Source organism: Zootoca vivipara, chromosome 2 (assembly GCF_963506605.1).
Source record: "Zootoca vivipara chromosome 2, rZooViv1.1, whole genome shotgun sequence".
Taxonomy (NCBI): domain Eukaryota; kingdom Metazoa; phylum Chordata; class Lepidosauria; order Squamata; family Lacertidae; genus Zootoca; species Zootoca vivipara.
The window spans coordinates 103571796-103592507 of NC_083277.1; the positions used below are offsets into that span (position 1 = coordinate 103571796).

General features: G+C 39.4%; 1 protein-coding gene across 3 annotated transcripts in view; it reads right to left on the reverse strand.

The window, feature by feature from the left end:
- Positions 1–20712, reverse strand: part of HELZ (helicase with zinc finger) — a 113129-nt gene that overhangs the window by 78171 nt on the left and 14246 nt on the right. For all 3 annotated transcript variants that reach the window (XM_035104007.2, XM_035104008.2, XM_060271978.1), the window contains exons 2-6: positions 9472–9699; positions 8503–8539; positions 5385–5509; positions 2732–2788; positions 521–572 (exon numbers count right to left, since the gene is read on the reverse strand). In XM_035104007.2, the coding sequence (XP_034959898.1) occupies positions 521–572; positions 2732–2788; positions 5385–5509; positions 8503–8539; positions 9472–9681 (481 nt within the window). In that variant the 5' untranslated portion in view covers positions 9682–9699. The remainder of the gene's footprint in view (positions 1–520; positions 573–2731; positions 2789–5384; positions 5510–8502; positions 8540–9471; positions 9700–20712) is intronic.

Here is a 20712-nt window from a genome sequence, read left to right on the forward strand (position 1 = left end):
TTTCCATCTCTTCCCTTCTGCAGGAGAATCTCTGACTTTGCTGCCACCACTTTCCCCCACTATCACTGAAAACTCTGTCAAAATGCTTTGCTGAGGATTCAGGGACAATGCTGAATGGGGTGGGATACAACATGGGGTCTCAGGGCTAATGGGGAGACAGTAGAAAATCAGCTGTCACCACTCAATTTTTGGTGACCTCCCCCTTCGCCATAGCCCCCCCCCAACTCACACTCCACCCGCATAGCAGTGCCCTCAGAGCATTTTATGGGGGCTCTCCCTTACAGGGAGAGAACAGAGTAGGGAAGTCAGCATTTGCCTTTCCCATCTGGTGGGAAGATCTCTGGATCCAATTTATTACAATCCAGGGCCCCTTGCTTAGTTTAAAAAAATCACATTAGAAGCCACTTCCTAGCCTTTTATAATAATTGATCCCTAATTGTGAGATGGCCACGGTTTAGCCATCTATTGACAGACAATTGTAATCCTTCATTCAGTAGTTTCAAAAGCTACTTTTATTTACCTTCCTCCAATTCTTCTACACGGTATACTGAGGGTACTTTACCAGCTGCTGCCTGAAATCATAAATAAAAATAAAAATGTTGAGCACATTAATTCAATCAATAAAGAAATCAAAATTAATTTCAAATATCATTTTGAGTACAAACTATTAAAATTAAGACATTAAATATACTTCAGTGTAATTTTTTAATTTATAAAGGTAATAAATGTCAACCCTGCCCCTTCAACACTATGATTCAAACTGTTTTCTTCAGGCCAGGATTCAACCATGGTTTATAATCCTGGCTCATTCACTAACCGTAATTTAAAGTAACCAGTGGTTCCTTAAATTCTGACATAACTGGAAACTCTGGTTAGCTCCTCATGCCTGAGAGGAGTTATTAACTGTCATGTTAATAACACTAAGCTATATTTTAGGATTGCTCCCAAACCTGCTCATTCTGATAATTATTTGTGCTAGTGGCATAAGTTTGAAACCTAATTCTTTCTAAAGTCAGGGCTAGTGTCAGAGATCAGTGGGGGTGGTCCAAGTGCCAGGGGATCAAAAGGACCCACCACCGATCCCACCATCAACCCAGTTCATTTTACTAAGCACTGTTAGATGGTTGGATCGGGAGGCAGCCACAACCAGCGGCAGCAGCTGTGGCACACATGTGCTTACATACACTCACTGCTGTGGTGCATTTCAGAGGGCTGGTTTGAGCAGACCAGCCACTGATCCTGCAACTTGCAGCTTTGTTCTTTGCTGCGGTGACAACAGTCACTGTCCGTTCTTAGCCGCTGCTTTCCGCCACCTGTTGACCTTGCCTAGTTTGTGTGGACGGAAGCAGCGTCTCTGTTTAAGTCTGCAGCTTATCATGTTCATTTGCTTTTAACCCAAATAATATTTGGTTGGAAGGAGTGCTTGGTCAAACGTGCAAAGAAATCTGCTTCTTTGGTCTCTCCCTCCCCGAAAACCTTGGGAAAATGAAGGAGGTGGTAAGAGATACAGGGAATTGTCTCAGCAGAGATGGGAAAACAGAAGAGTGTGAGACACATTTCGTTACCTAAATAGAAAATCTCTGAGTTTACCTTGTAAGCCTTTTAAAAACTCCCTGGGGATGCAAGTGAGAGTGGTCCATTTTAAAATAGCTAAGTTTAGGAATCAGGGTGTTTATTCTGAAGCAAAATGCAGCAACTAAAAAAGATCTTTTAAACTTAAGTCTTTGTTTGGCATGGTGCAAAACATTTGCCATAGGTAAATATGAGAACTTATTTTTTTCTCATCAGAATCAATGGAGTTAAATACGCTTAATATTGGCTGAATCAGTCCCTTATACACTTATATTCATGTTTACAGCTGCACTTGGGTAGGTAGGCTGTGCAGCATATGTAAAAACATAGGTCCAATTTCCATGTTTATTTTGTTGCAGTGCAGTCATTACAAGCTAATTTGACATCATGTTTCATGTGGCACACATTTCTTACAATGTGTACCCCTCCTTGGAGACTTACCATGCCAAGTTAAAAGTGTGAGAACAGGTTTCCTGACATAGTGGCAATGGTCAACACCAAGGGTTACATTCATTAGAAATATTCACCATGCAGCAGTGGGAATGATGGGCCTCCGAGGCTCTTTCACAAATGCAAAATCCATCAGACTACTTCTCTACATCTGATGACCCTACACCTGATTATTGTGTTAACTGACCCAATTGGAAAGCATCATATGTGGTGGGGTGACATAAAAGCTCTGAAGAGTTTTACTTGAATGGGAGGAAGCTCACTTAGAAGAGGAAAGGGTGGCCTAAAGAGGGAAGAAGGATGTTTTCGGAGCAGGGGCAGGGGCAAATAAGACACCCAAAGTTTGGTGCTGATACACTGTTGTCCAAGGGCCTACACTACAAAATCTTGGAACCGACCCTGGCTAAAGATAGGCTAACAATGGATAATTAATATTAGACAAAGGAATCATTTACTACAGATGAAGGAACAAAATGTTCTCCATCATATTACAAACCACAAAAAAGCAATCTCTCAGCTTTCTTGAGTCTGTCTTTTTAAATAGAAAACAAATATAAAAGGATAAAGAAAATCAACAACCATGTAGAAGGCTTTAAAGGAGGGGTGTGTGTGAAGCTGGTTAAACTGTACTAATAAAACTCAGCACAGAAAGTCCAAAGCTCTATAAAGGAAATATATTTATTACTTCCAGTATCATACATAGTCTTACCTCTGTTTCAACAAGAAGTGTTTTCAGCCTCGTCAGATCTTTAGTTACCATCCCGTTCTGCCAAGAAAGAACATTATCACATGCTGTCCATTTGTCAACTGCAAAAACTGTTTTTTTAACCATTGTATACAAGGTTAATAAAACTATAGTTTTGAGAGCTGCTGGACTATAAGAACACAGTATCATATAAAAGTCCTACAGAATCAGGCCAGTTAGTTTATCTAGTCTAGCCTGTTCTCAGAGATTCCCACTTGAGATTCCCAGCAAAAGGCAGACCACGATTATTGGTGGCCTTGTTTATAACACAACATACCTCACATATTTGTGGTCACTACAGGATAGTTTAAAACTGAGTGAAAATACACTGAAAGTACTGGCAGACTTTGAGTATCACGGGGTCCAAAACTGAAAAATGCTATTATTATTATTTTAAAATCCATGGTAAACTTTTTAAAGCATGGGAAACATTTTAAAACTTAAAAATACAGAGAGAGAAATTATATGGTCAGAAGGTATGACCTAATAGCCTTTCTGTTGGGCAGGAGTTTCTTTTTATTACTTATAAAAAGCTTCTTTTCCAACCATAAACATGTCTGCAGTGACTCTCTTAAAAACAACTGATAACACTAATACTCAAGGACAGCTGAAAACTTCAGACCTGGAGGCTGGTCTAGCCAGTATTACCTGGTGAACCTGATATGAGAGGAACAGAGCCTTAACTTCCCTATGCAACTCTACCCCTCTTTTCTTTCCACTGAAGTACAAAGTAATACCTGATACAGCCAAAGACAAGCCTTAGACCAAAGGAGCTACCAGATCCTTCCCTAGTAAAGGAAGCATGCTAGATACCAACAGCTAATCCATCCATGCTAAGTGAGGTCAAAACAGAACTGTCCCATATAAAAACAATCGATACAGGGCAATTCAAAAGAGGAGTGGAGAATCAAAAGCAAACAAGCCACCTAATCCAAAGCCCATGTAACATGTTTTTTCCTTTTAAAAAAAATCACTCTTCCATTAGCTTTAACATCTCCTCCCACATTGATTCCGATGGGAAGGGAAAGGTGTCAGGTCCAGGGCAGGTGTCCTTTTTACCCCATTCCAGGAGTGTGCAAGTGGAGTGGAAATGCTTCTCCTGCTCTGCCCCAAGATGCCCTTGGAAAAACCTCTTTGTTTTTCACCTCTACCATCAGAGCACCAATGGAAGAAGAGGGATAGCCACAGAGGTTTCTGTGGCTGCAAGGATTATGCGTGTTGACAGACCTCTGGTGCTGCCTATGGATAGGAAGATCTACACCTATGGCCCACTGACACCCACTTGGGGACTATTGGATTGCAATTTATAGAGTTATCTATATAACAAACATGTGACAATCCATGCAACTTTTTGGTCTTCTGGTTTTATCTTTGATCCTAACTTTTTTTAAGCACATCTGTTATGTTTTAAGCTGGTATCAGTAAATCTTGCAAGGTTATGTGCAGTTTATAGAGTGTATTAAAAAAGTGTATGCTTAATATTGCTTGTATATTATGTAAAAATAGCATCAGCCATAGCATTAAAAACAAACACACTTTCTTTACTTGACAATGCATGTGTCCTGAACCTGTGTGTTCTGCTAGAATGTGTTTCATAAACATCAGCAAAAGAGCAATGAATCCTGATGTAATCTGCTCACAGGAGTCAAATTTATGAACAAAAAAGAAAACTTCCTTAGTCATTCAAATATAAGTGGACCCAAAGAAATAAGATAAAACACTTAAACGGTTTGATTCAAATTCTTTTTTTAAGGTGGAAGTTAAAGTTTTAAGACTGTGGATTTATCTCTTGCAAATGAATCAGTACATGCAAAAGAAAACTGAACCCCTGACTTTTGAAAGAAAATTAAACAAGCAAAGGCTTTCAGCTGTTTCTTTAAAAAAACCCAGAACTTATTTATAGCTTTCTTATGCTGGTACTGAGTTAATTATATGTTAACTTACACTTTGGATCACTCGTCAAAATATTGCTCCTATTAACTTATTACCCTATTAACATACTGCTATGTAAGAAATCCAAGGGAAGTCAGTATGTCTGGAAGAGCCATGGCTATGTGGATTTCACCATCTCCACTGCAGTTCAAACCAAAAGAAACTGAAGGCTGAAAAAAGGTCTAGCAGCAGCGGAGAAAATTTCAGAGACTCCTTGGTGAAAGCTGGGAAGGAGTATTTGGCTACTGCAAGCTATACTACAGGATGCAAGTCTTGAGCAGTCTGTCAGCAGCAGGCAGATGCAGCTAGTGAAGTTGCTGCTACAAATCAATTACCTTTCCAGTCAGAAGCCAGAATACAAGGAGAAGCAAACTCAGGTGGTCCTCTCACATGCTTTACACACTCATAATCTTAAATGCTAGAAACAAGGATAAAGGACTTCCTGTAGCTCTGGATCCAACCCAATGTATTTGTTACATGCAACAGCTGCCAAACTCTGTTGGATCGGAGTCATGGATGTAACTGGGAGTCATGTTTCACTTCATCTATAAACATCCGCATGCATTAAAATATTCACTAGGGCTCAGCACAAATCATTTGGTGCTGAATGTTACTGACATAGCCCTTTCATTACTAGATAAAGTATATTAGTTTGAAAAACTAGAGATAATCAATTGTCACCTACCAGTGATTCACCCATCAGTGATTTAGAAAGAGCGTTCGATACAATCTGCAGCTTCCCTTTAAGATGCATGCAGCAAAGCACTGCACGGAAAGTGTCATCTTCCTTGTCCAGTCCTTCTCCCAATACTAAAGTGAAAATCATATTCCATTATTCACCACCAATTATTTACACCAATTTTTAAGCCACCCCAACTTGAACTACATTACAGAAGTAAAAATTAAGTGTTTTCCCCCGGAAATATAATATTAAAATATCCTCTCTCTTTTTCCACTCTGTGGTTTCCTTTTACTCACATTTTATGTGAAACTTTCTAGCTCTGATTTGAACTTAATCATTGTGCTATATCTGGCCAACATTCCGGGATGGTAGGAGTTGTAGCCCTACATCATCTGGAAGGCAACAAGTTCCCCATCCTCATCTTAGGAATTTGTCCTACATAAGTTCTGTCCTAACGAAGAGTGCTTCTAAAATTCCACTGCTCTTCTACATGCTTTTTCCTAACTGAAATTCATTTCAACAAAGGAAGCACAGAATATGTTTCCAATGAACTGCATCTGAAGGAAATAATCAATAACCTATTTACACCAGAACCAGTCCTACTCACATCAGCATTGTGTATTTTCTTTATGTAATGTCTGCACTGGCTTCATTTTAATAATACAAAATTAAATCTTGACATGAATTTTGTGCTCCCAATGTACAGATACTGGCAACTTATTTAACAACAAAAGTCACAACTGCAGAAGAGGTAGAGCTACAAAGCTTTAATTAATATCCTATTTGTAATATCAAAACATAACAGCATCATATAGTCCAGATATCTTCAATCTTTTCAACACGTATTTGGGGACCCATTTCTTAATCGTTTACCATATATTTGCATGGTAGTAGTGCTTCTGTTGCAATCCATCTTGGATCAGACCACAGCCCAGCAGTGGGTCCTGACACACCAGTTGAAGATCAGTGATCTACTCAACACTGATGTACTTAACTCTCTCAACAAAATAAGTGGGATTTAACAGTGTTTAATGTAGGGCTGGGTCATCTCCCTAACATGCACAAAATCTATATTAAAAAATGGAGAGCACCATACTCTTTGTTCTTTGGTGGCTCTTTGTCCAAAATATGTTATGAAATGAGACAGGCAGTTCTTGTTACATTTTGGAACTGACATCAGTTAAGACTAGTATATCCAAACTGCGACCCTCAGATACCTCCCTTTGCTCTCCCATCATTGAGAGTAAAAAAAACATTAGCAGGGTAGTGAAGTGTTTTTGAGTTGTGGAGAGAGGGAGACAGAGACAGGAATCAACATGTTTATATTAATTAAATCTATCATCCTGTTTCTCATCAGAGCCGACAATGGCTAACATTTATGAAATACAGCATTCAAAACAAATTGAAAATACCATTCGCCATAAAATACAGAGAATCAACAATACACTTGAACAAACAGGGACATTGTCTCTATACAGTGCTGCCTCGACTTACGAATTTAATCCGTTCCGAAGAAACCTTCATAGGTCGAAAAACGCTATTGGAAACGCGATTTTCCATAGGCATGCATTGGAAACGGGAAAATTTGTAAGTCGAAGCAACCCTATCTTAAAATTCGTAAGTCGAAAAATCCCTATCTAAAACCGCCGCGGTTTCCTTTCGGATGTCGAGACATTCGTAAGCATGCGGCCATTAGCCCCATTCCTAAGTCAAAAAATTCGGTTATCGAGTCGTTCGTAAGTCTAGGTATCACTGTATTCTGAAAGTCGGGGGTGGGGTGGGGGGAATGAGCTGTGGAGTCCTGGATCAGAACTGAAGGTTCATAACTCAATCTTAAAGCACATGCTTTGCAACCAGTAGATCCCAAGCATTGCTGGTACACCTGGGAGTGACCCCTGCCTGAAATCCTGGGGAGACACTGCCACTCAGTGTAGACGATAGTGAGCTAGATGGACCAATAGTCTTAAGGTAACTTCCTATATAGTTTCCTATATGCTTCCTTCCAATTCCATGCTTTATTATGTGTAGAGCTTTCAGTCAATAGCACTTACCGATCCAGCATGTCTTGTAACCAACCCAATGTAAGTAAGTTTGCATATTACTAAACCTCAAAAGAGCTGCCTTTTAAGATAATGAAAGCTGCCACCTTTTGCAAGGAGGAAAGGATTCCCCCCCATCTGAAATGACTGTAATACACAAAAACCAAAACAACACAAGATTCCCATTAAAATTCCTCCCCGTCAATTTAGCTTTATCTGTTTAATACATGGGTGTTAATGAACCTACCACTCAAGCCAATTAAAGCCCACAGCATAATTATTTGATGAGGAGAGTCATTTAAACAGAAATCCAAACCTCTGAACAAAGGTTGTTAAATGTCAGAATACTGTAGAATAAGCATGGCAAGCAGGATCACCAGAAATGCAAATTAAGTCATTATTATTATTATTATTATTATTATTATTATTATTATTATACAAATACAGGCACCTGAATTTGAAAGTTACCTGGCATCCATGTGCAGCTATGTCAAGCTTCCAAAGTACTTCCTATTGCTAAAAGCTAGTAATAGAGAAGCTGCACTACTCTGCATAATCTACCGCAGGGGGTGGGAAATCGTGGTCCTCCATAGGCTGCTAGACTTCAACTCTGCAGCCAGCAAGGCCAACAATTGGGGATGATAGGAGTTCCAATGCATCAAAACCTGCAGGGCCACAGGATCCCCACCACTGGTCTACAGGGCAACATTTCTAAATACAAACTTTAATTCAACTGACTCCAGCATTTTGTTGTATCAGGTTAACTACTGAACCTTGGAGCACAGCAGGTAGACTCAACAATTGAGTATATTTTAAACAACAATTAGGCTTATGTTATCAGAACTCTACATTAAAGAGTGCAAGAAGATTGCTGATACTTAGATAACATACTCTGTGACGTACTGAATGATTTCTCTTTGCAAAGTGGCGAGTATTGTTTTTATAAAGCTCACAGCAATACTTCCATTTTGGACAAATCCATTTCTCTAGAGAGCCAGATTTGAAGTGATTTCTTAAAGCTTAAAACTCCGAAGAACCAACCACATTGCTATAAGCTATAACAAATAACTGCATCTTCATACCGTGCCTGCAGTCTTCATCTGCCTTTCCATAGTTTTTCTGCAAAAAGAAATATATATAAATTGTTAGACACAGCATAAGCAATAACTACATATTTGCTTATGAATTTGTTTAAGGCAGAAGTTAAATAGAAACATGTGATTTATTCAGCAGCGCTCTGACTGTAATCCAAGCATGTCCAGGAGTATGCAAACCTCTCTGATTTCAGTCAAACTGTCTATGCACCCGTTCACAGTTGGTAATCAAAACTGCAGCTCAAATCTTAAATACAATCAGTAAATTCAGTCTCCACTTGGGGATCCCTAATGCAGCCAAACTAGCACCACACACAACCTCGACTCCCTACACACCAAGGAAGATATTCGCCGACTTGCAGAACCCCAAAGGTTTACAATAGTACAAAAATCAATAGTCCTAATATTTGAAACACTTACCCCCCATTAATAGATCAGATCTAAACTGCACTTAGGTTTAATCTCGAAAGCTGCTCTATGCAGGCAGTCTTGAAATTAAATTTGTACCAGATGTTAAGCAAACAAACACCTATTCGTTTCATCGGATACCTACAGCACACCCGCCCTGTTCCCTAACCTTCCCCCCATCTCTACTCAGGCAATGCAAACCCACTTCATCCACCTTTCTATCCTGAAGCAGTGTCTCTCTCCAGCGACGGTACAACACAAATATTGTTTTAAATAAGGCAAAATGAAGAACACCCATCCGTGCATCTTTTACTTTACCCAACAAAGAGGGCAAAAAATGGACAGTGTATGCCCACCTCCCATGAAAGCTAAGAGCATGGGGACCAAGTATGTCTCCCACTCCAATTACGTAGCCAAGTAGGTAAATAAATGACTGCTAGCTCTGAGCAGAAGGATAGTCTGGTGTCAATAACGGCTTTCAATTTCCACGTACTCATACAATAAAATCAAATTATTTTCACTGGATGCGATTGTAAAAATCACACTCACGAGTTGTAAAGAAGAAGCGATTCTATAGAGAAGGCTCTCAATTTTGATGCGGTCGATTTCAGCCTGACATGCTTCTGGGAAGTGACTGGGAGGGTACCGGCTGAGGGAAAAGAGGGCCTCCGTGCAGTGCTTCACCGCCACTTCGTAATCCTGCTGTCTGAGTGATTCACATGCTTGTTCACATGACTTCTCTGGTCTTCTGTCTGCCATGACTCAGCGGCAGAAATCCTAATATGAATCAGGAGGGGTTTCAAATGCAGGTTAGTTTTAATACAAAAAAAAAAGGTCTTTCAAAACACACCTACATTTTCCAAGTGCTACTAACTGGCCCCCATTGCTATCCCAGAGTTCTTATATTCCACTTGAGCCTCTGCTGCATGCTAAATTCCTGCCATTTCCCCACCCCCCAAGCATTTCTCCTTGCACTTTACATCTGTTTCCATTTTAAAATACTGTTATCTGTCTCCATAACTCTGGAATGAGTAGGTGATGCTCATGTCCCCTTTTACTGCAAACATCAACAATAGTACCTCATGACAAACCATTTGCTTTGCATTCATTTGCTTTATGTTGGTTTGAAGTGCCACTCAGAGTTAATGTTCCTCTTGGCAAGGGCAGATTTCTCTACACCTAAAGACAACTTCTACTATAACAAATGGTTTGGGGGAAAACACCACCATCACATTTGCATTAGGCGTTGTTATAATGCTACCCGCTAACAAATCTTTCCTTGTTTTCTCATGTTATCCGCAGTAATTGTATTTTATAAGGAATTGATATTGCAAAGGCACATATTTTCAGGGCTTTACACTGAAGTGGGAATGGGGACTTGTTTGTCTTCACAATGTTTATCAATTATGTACTATTTTTTCTTAAATTGTTGATTTTCAATATATGTGCCTTTTTACCTCACCAAAACATCCCAATGCCTGAATTGGCACAGCAAATGGGGCTCTGTCCCCCCACGAGTCAAGGCGCATAGTAGCCAAGACCAGCCAGGTTATTTTGGCACCTAAGGAAGAAATCCCACAACCACCTCTTCATGCAAAATACAGTAATTACAAATTAAATAACTAGCCATTTTGTGGCATCCAAAATCAGCTGCCTGAGGCAGCTTCCTCACCTTGCCTAATACCCAATACTAATCTTCAACCGTAAGCCAGCCCTGGTGTGCCCTGCATTCTGGTGCTAACATATTAAATCTTCATATTAAAATGAAGCAAAGCTTCAAATTCATTCATCTTACTATTAAACTTTGCACCTTATGTTTGTTTCTTTATTTGGTAGAAAACCCCATTAAGACAAATATTCTAAACTTATTTACCCTGGCCTTTGACACCCAAGGTGCACATTTTTAGGCCCCACCCTTTCGGTGACTGTAATTCTTTGTTTCTAAATTGGTTTTTAATATTTCATTTTAATTTGCTGTTACCTGCCCTTGGACTTTATGGTGAAGAAAAGAAGAAGAAGAAGAAGAAGAAGAAGAAGAAGAAGAAGAAGAAGAAGAAGAAGAAGAAGAAGAAGAAGAAGAAGAAGAAGCAGCTTTAAATTAAAATTGAGGTTAACAGATAAACCAACTTAATCCAATATGCATTTGAAAATATGTTCTGCTCTCTGTGGAATAAAGGATCCACACAAATGTAATGTTCCTGATCTCTGATCTCAAGAATTGCTAACAGGACTAGTTGTCGTCGTCATCTTCATCATTAATTATTACTTATACTCCACCCATCTGGTTTGGGTTCCCCAGCCACTCTGGGTGGCTTACAGCACATAAAAAATGGTAAAACATCAGACATTAAAAATTTCCTGATACAAGAAAGGACACATGCTGTCTCTCCCCTCCTCTCTCTGCCCATACCAGTCTTACAAAGCAGTACTACTATGAATGTTTACTCAGAACTAAGTCTCACTATGTTCAATGGAGCTCAGTCCTATATAAGTGTACTTAGGATTGCAGACTTCAATCCCGGATACCATTTTACCATTTCTTTTACAGATGAGAAAATATTTATATGTAACTACAGTGGTACCTCGGGTTACGAAGTTAATTTATTCCGGAGGTCTGTTCTTAACGTGAAACTGTTCTTAACCTGAGGTACCACTTTAGCTAATGGGGCCTCCCACTGCCGCCACGCAATTTCTGTTCTCATCCTGAAGCAAAGTTCTTAACCCGAGGTACTTTTTCTGGATTAGCGGAGTCTGTAACCTGAAGCGTCTGTGACCTGAAGCATCTGTAACCCGAGGTACCACTGTACTTCCGGGTTAGTGGAGTTTGTAACCCGAAGCGTTTGTAATCCGAGGTACCACTGTAATACAATTTTTTCAAACAAATCTACAAATGATTTCCTCAACATAAACATATGTGGACATTTGTCTCCAACATTTATGTCAATAACAGGCTACTGTTTGGTTGTAAGTCATTTTGGTTGCCTTGAACAATATAACAAATTTAATAAATAATGATCATAATAATTACTGTGGCGATGTCCAGACGCTTGCCTCCTAACAATACCTGGTGCTAATATTCCACGCCCAAATTTTATTTAAAACAAAGATAAAACTACATACAATCAGAGCATCATCCCCGAATACTCCACAGAACTTTGTCAAGGGTACCGTATACAGTATGCTAAAATCCTCACACAAGCCCAAAATGATACATAATAACCTCCATAGCTTGGACTAAAATGTTATATTGTATCAGCAGCAGTGCTAGTCTACACTGTTGGACATGTCTGTTGGACATGCCTGCTGTAGTATAATGATCAAGCTAACATACAACCCAGTTTCTGAGCCATGCTTCAATGCTATTTAATCAATGTTATTATCAGATTTTAAAATGACCATTTAAAAATGGCCAGAATATTTTATGGCAAAAAATAAAGGAAACGCATGAATATAACTATTTGCAACAAAACGAACTGAAATAAATTCCCGCACGCCTGTTGAATTTCATCTTTGAATGAAGCATCAAAGAATTTGCTTTGTAAAAATGCTTGTAAATGAACCCCTGCTGAAGAGAAATAAAAACTTTTAGGGGAAGTGTTAGAGGAAATTGTTGGTTTTCGTTACGTAAACATTTAACAATACCTTTTTATAGCCTGTCTGGGTCTCATGCACATCTACAGTTCAAAGGCATTAATGCATTTTTATTTTATTTTTTTACTATTCATTCATAGCTTGCCAAATTATTATCTCCTTGATCGAACTGCAGTTTAGGAGAGAAGTATGGCTGCTGGTGGGAAATCACATTTTCCATAGGAATCTTTGGATCATTCAAATTGTGTCCTAGAACAGTTCTGACAGAGTTCAAAGCAACACCAGTTTTTCTTTATTAAATTGGAAAATGCTTATTGGCCATAATTTCAGTTGTGACATTAATGCATAATGCATTAATATTAACTCTATGGACACATTTCTGGTTCTGGCTTTGAAACTACACATTTAGGATCTGCCCTTAAAACTACTTAGGGCTGATTCGCAGACAACAAGGAACTAGTGGCTGCTAATGAACTAGTGACCACTGTATAAAGGTTTATACCAATAGGCCACATTCACACAATATGAAAAAAGAGTGGAAGGAAGGGTGTAAGAATTCTATGACCAAGTGTTTATTTGTGTAAGCCCCAGTTAACATTAAATATTTTACATGCAGTGAGTGAAGGTATGAGAGTCCTAAGGCTTAATCCACATATATAACCTATGTACATAGGACAAGCCTCAGGATCCCTTTTATTAAGTACTACCTGACTGAAAAGTTCCTCCCTGCAATTATGAAAATCATTCGAGAATTCCCTCTAGGTAGGAAAAGTTGCTCAATGACAAGGGCAATAATATGCTAGTTGACCTCTAGCAACTAGTGCTTCCTCTCTGTGGAATATTTGATATACTAGGCAAGTGGCGTTGTTCTTGTAACTTCCTTTTGCAGACTTCAAACCACATGCCAGAACTGGAGAGCAAGACAGAGCCATGGGCCGCTGCACGTGCCATAATCAACTTAATACTGCTGGCACAACTACCTCTTGGCTCTTCCCTCCACCCTTTGCCTTGCATCAGCTGGAACTTCTGCTGTTATGAAACAGATCAAAAGCAAAACCATAAGACTGGACTGCCCACATGTAAATAAAACCCACTAAGCAATGTTAGAAATACCAAATAATTATGGCACATGAGATGGTTTCTCATCATTTCTGTACCATATAGAAGAGAATCAGACACTTTGCAACCATATGCAGTGGTACCTCAGTTTGCAAATTTAATTCACATAAACAGTGCCCCCCAGTCCTTCCCCCCCCCCATCAGACCACTTGAAAATTGCTGAAGAACTTGGTGGACTATTGTTGTACAAATTGTAATGCATTGTGCTAGATGCTGTACGATTTTAAATGTATTTTTACAGACACACCACAGACCACCTTAATGAAGCTCACAGACCACCAGTGGTCCATGGACCACTATTTGGGAACTCCTGGGATAGTATAAATATTACCCTCTTCTGGACACACAAAAAACTGTTTTTTAAAAAAATAATTTCATGGTTGGATAAATGGCTCAGAAATAAGACAAAAATAAACATTCAAAAAGGAGCATGTGCAGAGTGGAACCAAAGTGAGCATTTATCATTTGGAAAACCGCACATAGTTACGCACTACTGCAACATAGCACAGTAATGGTTGATTTGATGCATTCAAAAACTCCATTTGCAAATAATATACTGTAAAACCATTTTAGACGGGAAACATGTTGCAGCCCACTACCTGGGATACATTCACATGAAGAGTTACTTCAGTTTAACATGTTCTCAGCATGATTCAATTTCTCTACTGTAGCCCATAGGGAATGGCTGCCCCTGCAACTTTCTGTACCTAACCATCTTCCTGGAAGTTCTCATGAGTTTCCTGACCAAAGCTGCTGTCTTATACACACTTGCACACTCTCTCACACTTTCTCTCTCAGCCTCAGACCCTGATCTACAATAGCAGCATAACTTTCAGAGTTATTATTCCTGTAATTTATATTCCGCTCTTCTGTATCAATATATACTTGGGGCAGTTCCCAAGGATTTGAAAGGCAGTAACAAAACTAATCGTAGCAGAAAAGTCAAAAATAATGTAGCTGTTGTAAAGATTACTTAGATGATAAATGTGAAGTGTGTGTAGCGCTCTAAAGTACTACAGAAATGATAAGTATCAATATAAATATACCCTGCAATCTGGCTGGTCCTCCTGCTATGGTATGGTGTCAATCAAGATACAACAGTTTTACAATCTATATTTCCCATTTGTATTATTTTAATATGCTGTTTGGAAGGAAACATAGTTGGTTTTTCTTTTCTCAACAGAAAATGGTGCAATGAATTGCAGGAATATATTGACAGGTCTTTTAAAAATACATGTTTACCAATATAGTATAAAACACTCATAAGGCTTAATTTTGCATCTGTACCCTTGATGCCCTTTCTTCTTGCAGCTTCTTATGGGCCTCACAGATTGTTATTGGTTGTGGAAAGGAAAAACACACTGAGTGCTTCTCACTTCTTTGCTGTCTGTGCACTTTTTCCAGTCTAAGAGAAATCCTGAAAACATATTGGTGAAGATTGAGTAGCTCTGTCTGAGCCTAAGGAAATATATATATTGATCCTAACTGACCTTCTGACCTTTTTCAAAATACTTTTCAAAATTTAATTCTTTAAGTGAAAGAGCTGTATTCCACTGTCAGAGTACCATATGGACCACAGAAATATCTTAAATACTTCTTAAGACAAGTAATTATGGTTCTTTTGCATTCATTTTAGAAAAAAAATTACATGCCCATTTTTAATTTAAAAAATTCACTAGAGTATATATGACTGTGGCTGAATGACAACAGCAATAAATCACTATCTAAACTTATCAGTCTTTCCAATCAATGTTTTCAGAATGAACTGCCTGAACCTATCCCTTAATATGTCTCACAATAAGAGTGTTAAGAAGCAAACCATTGATTGAAATAAGAAATATGCCTTCAAAGTTGAGCCCTTGGAAAAGCACAGCGGGCACCCCAAAACCTTGAAAATAATAGCTGAATAATAATATAAGTAATGGCTTGTTAGGGAATTAAAAGTTCTAAGAAACTATTCAGCTGCTTAAATTACCATCCTTCTCTTCCAAGCACTCCAATGGGTAATAAACGTTTGCAAGAAATGCAATGGGATGTATCCAAAAGTGTCCCTTCACACTGACAGAAGGCTCTTTGGTCCAGTGGAGACTTCATTCTGTGGAAAGGGGACACAATTTCTGCAGATTCTGCCTCCCCACAGTGGCCCCTTTCCAAGTCATTTCCAATGGGTCCCCCCCTTTCACCTTCCAGAGTTTTGAGGAGTGCAAAAGTCACACACATACACACAACCTTTACAACCCCCTTCAGAAAATACAACATGAAAAATAGCTTAAATCTCAGTTTTGCTCCAGTTTTGACGAAAGTTGGCTCTCCCAAAAAATGCAGAAGAGGGAAGGCAGTTCCTTCACCTTCCTGGTGTTATATCTATTCCTCCACCACTACCCATCGTAAAAAGTTTGGGGGAAAATTTTGGCCCAGAACTGCCATTTATTGCACACCACAGCAGCTTCCCCCACTCCCCGTGAACCAAAAAACAATCAAAATTCTTCAATACACATAAAACACACACACTGTGTGAACCCCAGTGTGAGCAACAGCTGTGGTTCTTGTAGGAACCATTGCTCATGTGCTTCAAGCAAAGAGGATTCAAAGATAAGATGCATGAGAAATGAACTCTGTCAGTAGTCACACAGTGGAAGGGGGAGGTGTTTAAAAGCCCTTTATCCAATCAAGGAGATAAGAAGCTAAACTGCATAAAGGGAGCATCGTGCCAAAGCCTCTTTTGCATTTTACACTGGAAAAAACTTTTGCCTACATTTTGTTTCATGCCAGTCAGTCAATGTCAAGACCAATAATACTATGCTTTTCTTCCTATATATGAAGGTGACTTTTGCCACCACCATGCATATGTCGGGGGGGGGGGGATGCACTCCCAAAACACAATGAAAAGCAACTTGCCAGTGGCATATTCTCACACACTTCTGACAATAATCAGGGGTGTCCTGAGCCAGAAGAAATGGTCAGATGCATATAGAGAACTATGCCTAATTTATGTGCATATCTTCCACAGCCTTGAGAAAACTCAGTCTCATCAGTCTCCCAAGTTATTGGCCACAAAAGATGGCAAAACCTGGCCAACTGTAAAAGTAAATGGACTCTACTGAACTTCATACCTTCACTGTGACAGCGGCAACAATCCTTTCACCAAGCTGCACCCACACTACTCTGTTGTTAGTGGGTCATATGATGTGGGGGGAGCTTAACAAAAATGGAAGCACTGTTAAATACACAAGACTGTTAAATATGTGTTGAAAGCTTTAACTTTTTTGGCATGGCTTTTCTGCGTCTACAGGCATATTGTCATTGGCTAGGAAGTGATTCAGCACTTACAGGTAGTTTTAAGTCTTGTAAATTTCTTCAAACATCCCAAGAACTACCATTTCTAGTATTATTTATACTAGAATTCCCAAGTCAGGAATGATTATCCCGTGGGCTCTCCCGTTATTGGACTACAACTCCCATCATTCCTGAATCCATTTGGCCATATTGGCTGGAGATGATGTGAGCTGATGTCCAACAACTTACAGTTCCCCATCCCAGCATTAGTTCATGCTACTTTTGCAAAATAGCCATCAGTGATCATTTTCTTCCCTACCGCGCTTTAATCCACAATCATACAAACACATACAAAGGGTCCAACATTGCAAAATATAGTCAAAACAACTGAATGATTCCAGAAGGATTCACTCTACACAAAACAACAATAAAAACAGGCCAGCTTCACAGCATGAAGATTTTTTCATTCTAATGGTTGATATTGCAGCTTGCGAAGGAAAGCAGTACACTACATGCCAACTGTAAAGCAAACTAACAAAAAAACCTGTTTTCTTTGGAATTGGTAGGAAATTGGGCATTTGCATGGGTATTACCAATAACATTTATATACCAAGTATATAAAAAAGAAAATAACAGCTTTTAGATGTTTCAATTAGTGTCCCAATAGAGCAATTATCCTTTACTTAAAATGCAATGGCAATTCCCTTCAAACCCCATAGCAAGTTGCATTTTTACAAGAAAGAAATATTTGACAAGGAACATATAGAAAATGCTTGAACAGTTACTGCATATTATCCTAAACAATCCTCAACAATCTGCTTTTAGCCCCGTGGTTTTCTAAGCTTCCCCCAAATACACAGTCCAAACCAGGAAATTTATCAGCTCCACACTCCATGCATTTGAGACTTGCGTCCCACCCAGAATATTTTGATTTAATTACAGCAGCTAGGAAGGGTAGGGCAGAGAACTTTGAATGAAAATAGTGCCTGAATACATTATACAAAAGTCCCAAATAAAACCTATGCTGCTGATTCTTTAAGCTGAAACTACTCCTGTAAGAACTTCTGGGCAAGGTTCTCAATTTAGTGCTACAAAATGTTAAGGAAACAGAGTATTAAGAGTTAACTTCTCCCTCCTACAGTATCATGTACTTTTACCTATCCTACAGCCACATGTGATCTGTGCCGTTATTACTGTAGTCTAGCAAAGATATTTAGAAGGTACAAATAAATAGGTAGACATATACCTTCTTACTTGGTCACATTAAAACTGCATCCTCTGAGCAAGGATGAAAGTGGAAGTTGAAAATATTGAAAGGAGTTGCTCCTCCAAATGCAAAGCAAAATTAGCCAATGTAAATCTACTTCTTGTGCAAGGGAGCGGGTGGTGCTGTGGTCTAAACCACTGAGCCTCTTGGGCTTGCTGATCGGAAGGTCAGCTGTTCAAATCCGCGTGAGAGTAATGAGCTTCCATTGCTCTGTCCCAGCTAATGTCAACCCAGCAGTTCAAAAGCACACCAGTGCAAGTAGATAAAACAGGTACTGTTGCGGCGGAAAGGTAAACGGCGTTTCCGTGCACTCTGGCACTTGGTCACGGTGTCCCGTTGTACCAGAAGTGGTTTAGCCATGCTGGCTACATGACCCAGAAAGCTGTCTGTGGACAAACACTGGCTCCCTTGGCCTGAAAAGCGAGATGAGTGCCACACCCCATAGTCACCTTTGACTGGACTTAACCGTCCAGGGGCCCTTTACCTTTTACCTTACTTCTTGTGCATAATTTGGGAAGAGATAGGTAAGGCAAATTAGCAGCCCTACTCTAGCCTTAGAGCACTTGCTGATTTTTTTTCAAGCATTGTCATACTTTTGCTGGAAACTGGCATGGTGACACAGCAAGCACCCACAAGCTTAATGTTGTCATAGTTCAAATGTAGACAATATGCTGCCCTCCAGATGTCACTGACTACAACTACCATCATTTCTTACCATTAGCCATGCTGTCTGGGGCTCATGGGAGGTGAAGTCCAACAACATCTGTATGGCACAATGGCTACCCCTGCCTAGTTAATCAAGTTCTGACTTATTTTGTAATGCAACTCATTGCCCAATGAGTAGATCAGCAATTTGGTTTCTTAGCTTATTTTTTCCAACGAAGTTTCTCGTCTCTGTCATTCCAGAGATATTAGGCAAAGTATTATTCCCAATTGCTCAGCAAGAAGAAAACCTTGCTCCCTCCTGCCATCATCCTCACCAACTGGTGAACGTCACAGCAATATATCTTGCTTTATATTTACCTCTGTTGAACACACTGATCAATGAAGAAGATATAAGCAGGATTTCAATTGCCCTCCTTATCCATAATAGCAGATTGGCAAGGATTTTAATTGGATTTAATACAGAGCAGCACAGTGTGAACAGCTTTTCCCTAGATTGATCTTCAAAAAGAGAAAGTCCTCGGTGTAACATAGTGGCACAGAGCTATTCCCTTTATTACTGCTTCACATAGTGCAATAGAAAATGAGAGGAATGTTTGGGGAGGCTTGGCTCATTTAAATATAAATCAGAACAACTGGTATGGGACTATTCCTTTTATAGAACCCAGTTGCAAAGACTCATTTTGCCAAGTCTCCCTAACATTCTATACATCCCCCAAATACACTGAACGATTAAGGAACTTGTGATCCTACAAAAGTTGTTGAAATACAACTCCCATCAACCCTGACCATACGTCAAGCTGGTTGGGGCTGATGGAAACTGCATTCCAACAATATCTGGCCACAGGTTCCCCATCCCTGCTCTAAAGTGAGAATCGGGGCCATAACTACAATGGAATGATGGGTGCAATCACACACACAGAGGTGTCTGTGGGGGGCAGCAAGGGCTAAGATAACTCATCCAAGTAAGCCAACAACAGACTTGTGTATGGCGGGGGGGGTGCAAAGGGATGGAGGCAAGGAAGTATGTTTCATTCAGCACTGTATCTCACACTTGAATGAATTACATCCACCTGAGGACTCCAACTACGGTATAACATGAACTACTCATAACTGTCAGAACATAAAACAGATCAGCTGGCATCCTGCAATCCTCATTCCTAGCATCACATTAAAACCACTCTAAGAAAATCCTTTAGAAACCAATATGTAGATTTTTGTGCATGCATCGAACTCTTGGAACTGATCCCCCGCAGAAGATGTGATCATACTATACTAAAAGCCAGCGGACATGAAACAGAGACAGTTAAGTGGTGATGTGTATGCAGGATTATAGAAGTATGTTGTTCACAAGGACTAATTCTTATTAGCGTGTTAGCAGCCTGCTAATCCCTTCCCCCACTAAAAGTAGAGTGCAAACAATTAAACACACCCACAAACCGAGCCCACATTAGAAGCATCTCTCATCTTTTATTTATTTTCTACAGTTTCTGGGCTGAAGGCATAATTCACTTCTAATGTTATAAAAATACAGTAATTCAATCTTCATTGCAAGTAAACTTGCAGAAATGTTTTAAAACAAGCAGCTTGGAAATACTATAAAAATTCAATACTACAGCTTTGCGTTTGTAAATGTTGCCTAAAGGAGGGGAGCAACGCTTTGCTGTTTAGCTTAAATCCCTCATCAAGCATTCCAGATTCAACGTCTAGAGACATACTTACGAGACATATTTCAGAATGAACACGTTTACTGCCCTCCCCTAAAAAAAATCTTAAAGAGGATTATTACTCTTGCATTTAAATCCCAAACTTTAGAAAGTTTTGTGGGAGGGAATACCACTAACTCAAAATGGAATTGAAATCCAGTTTTGAAA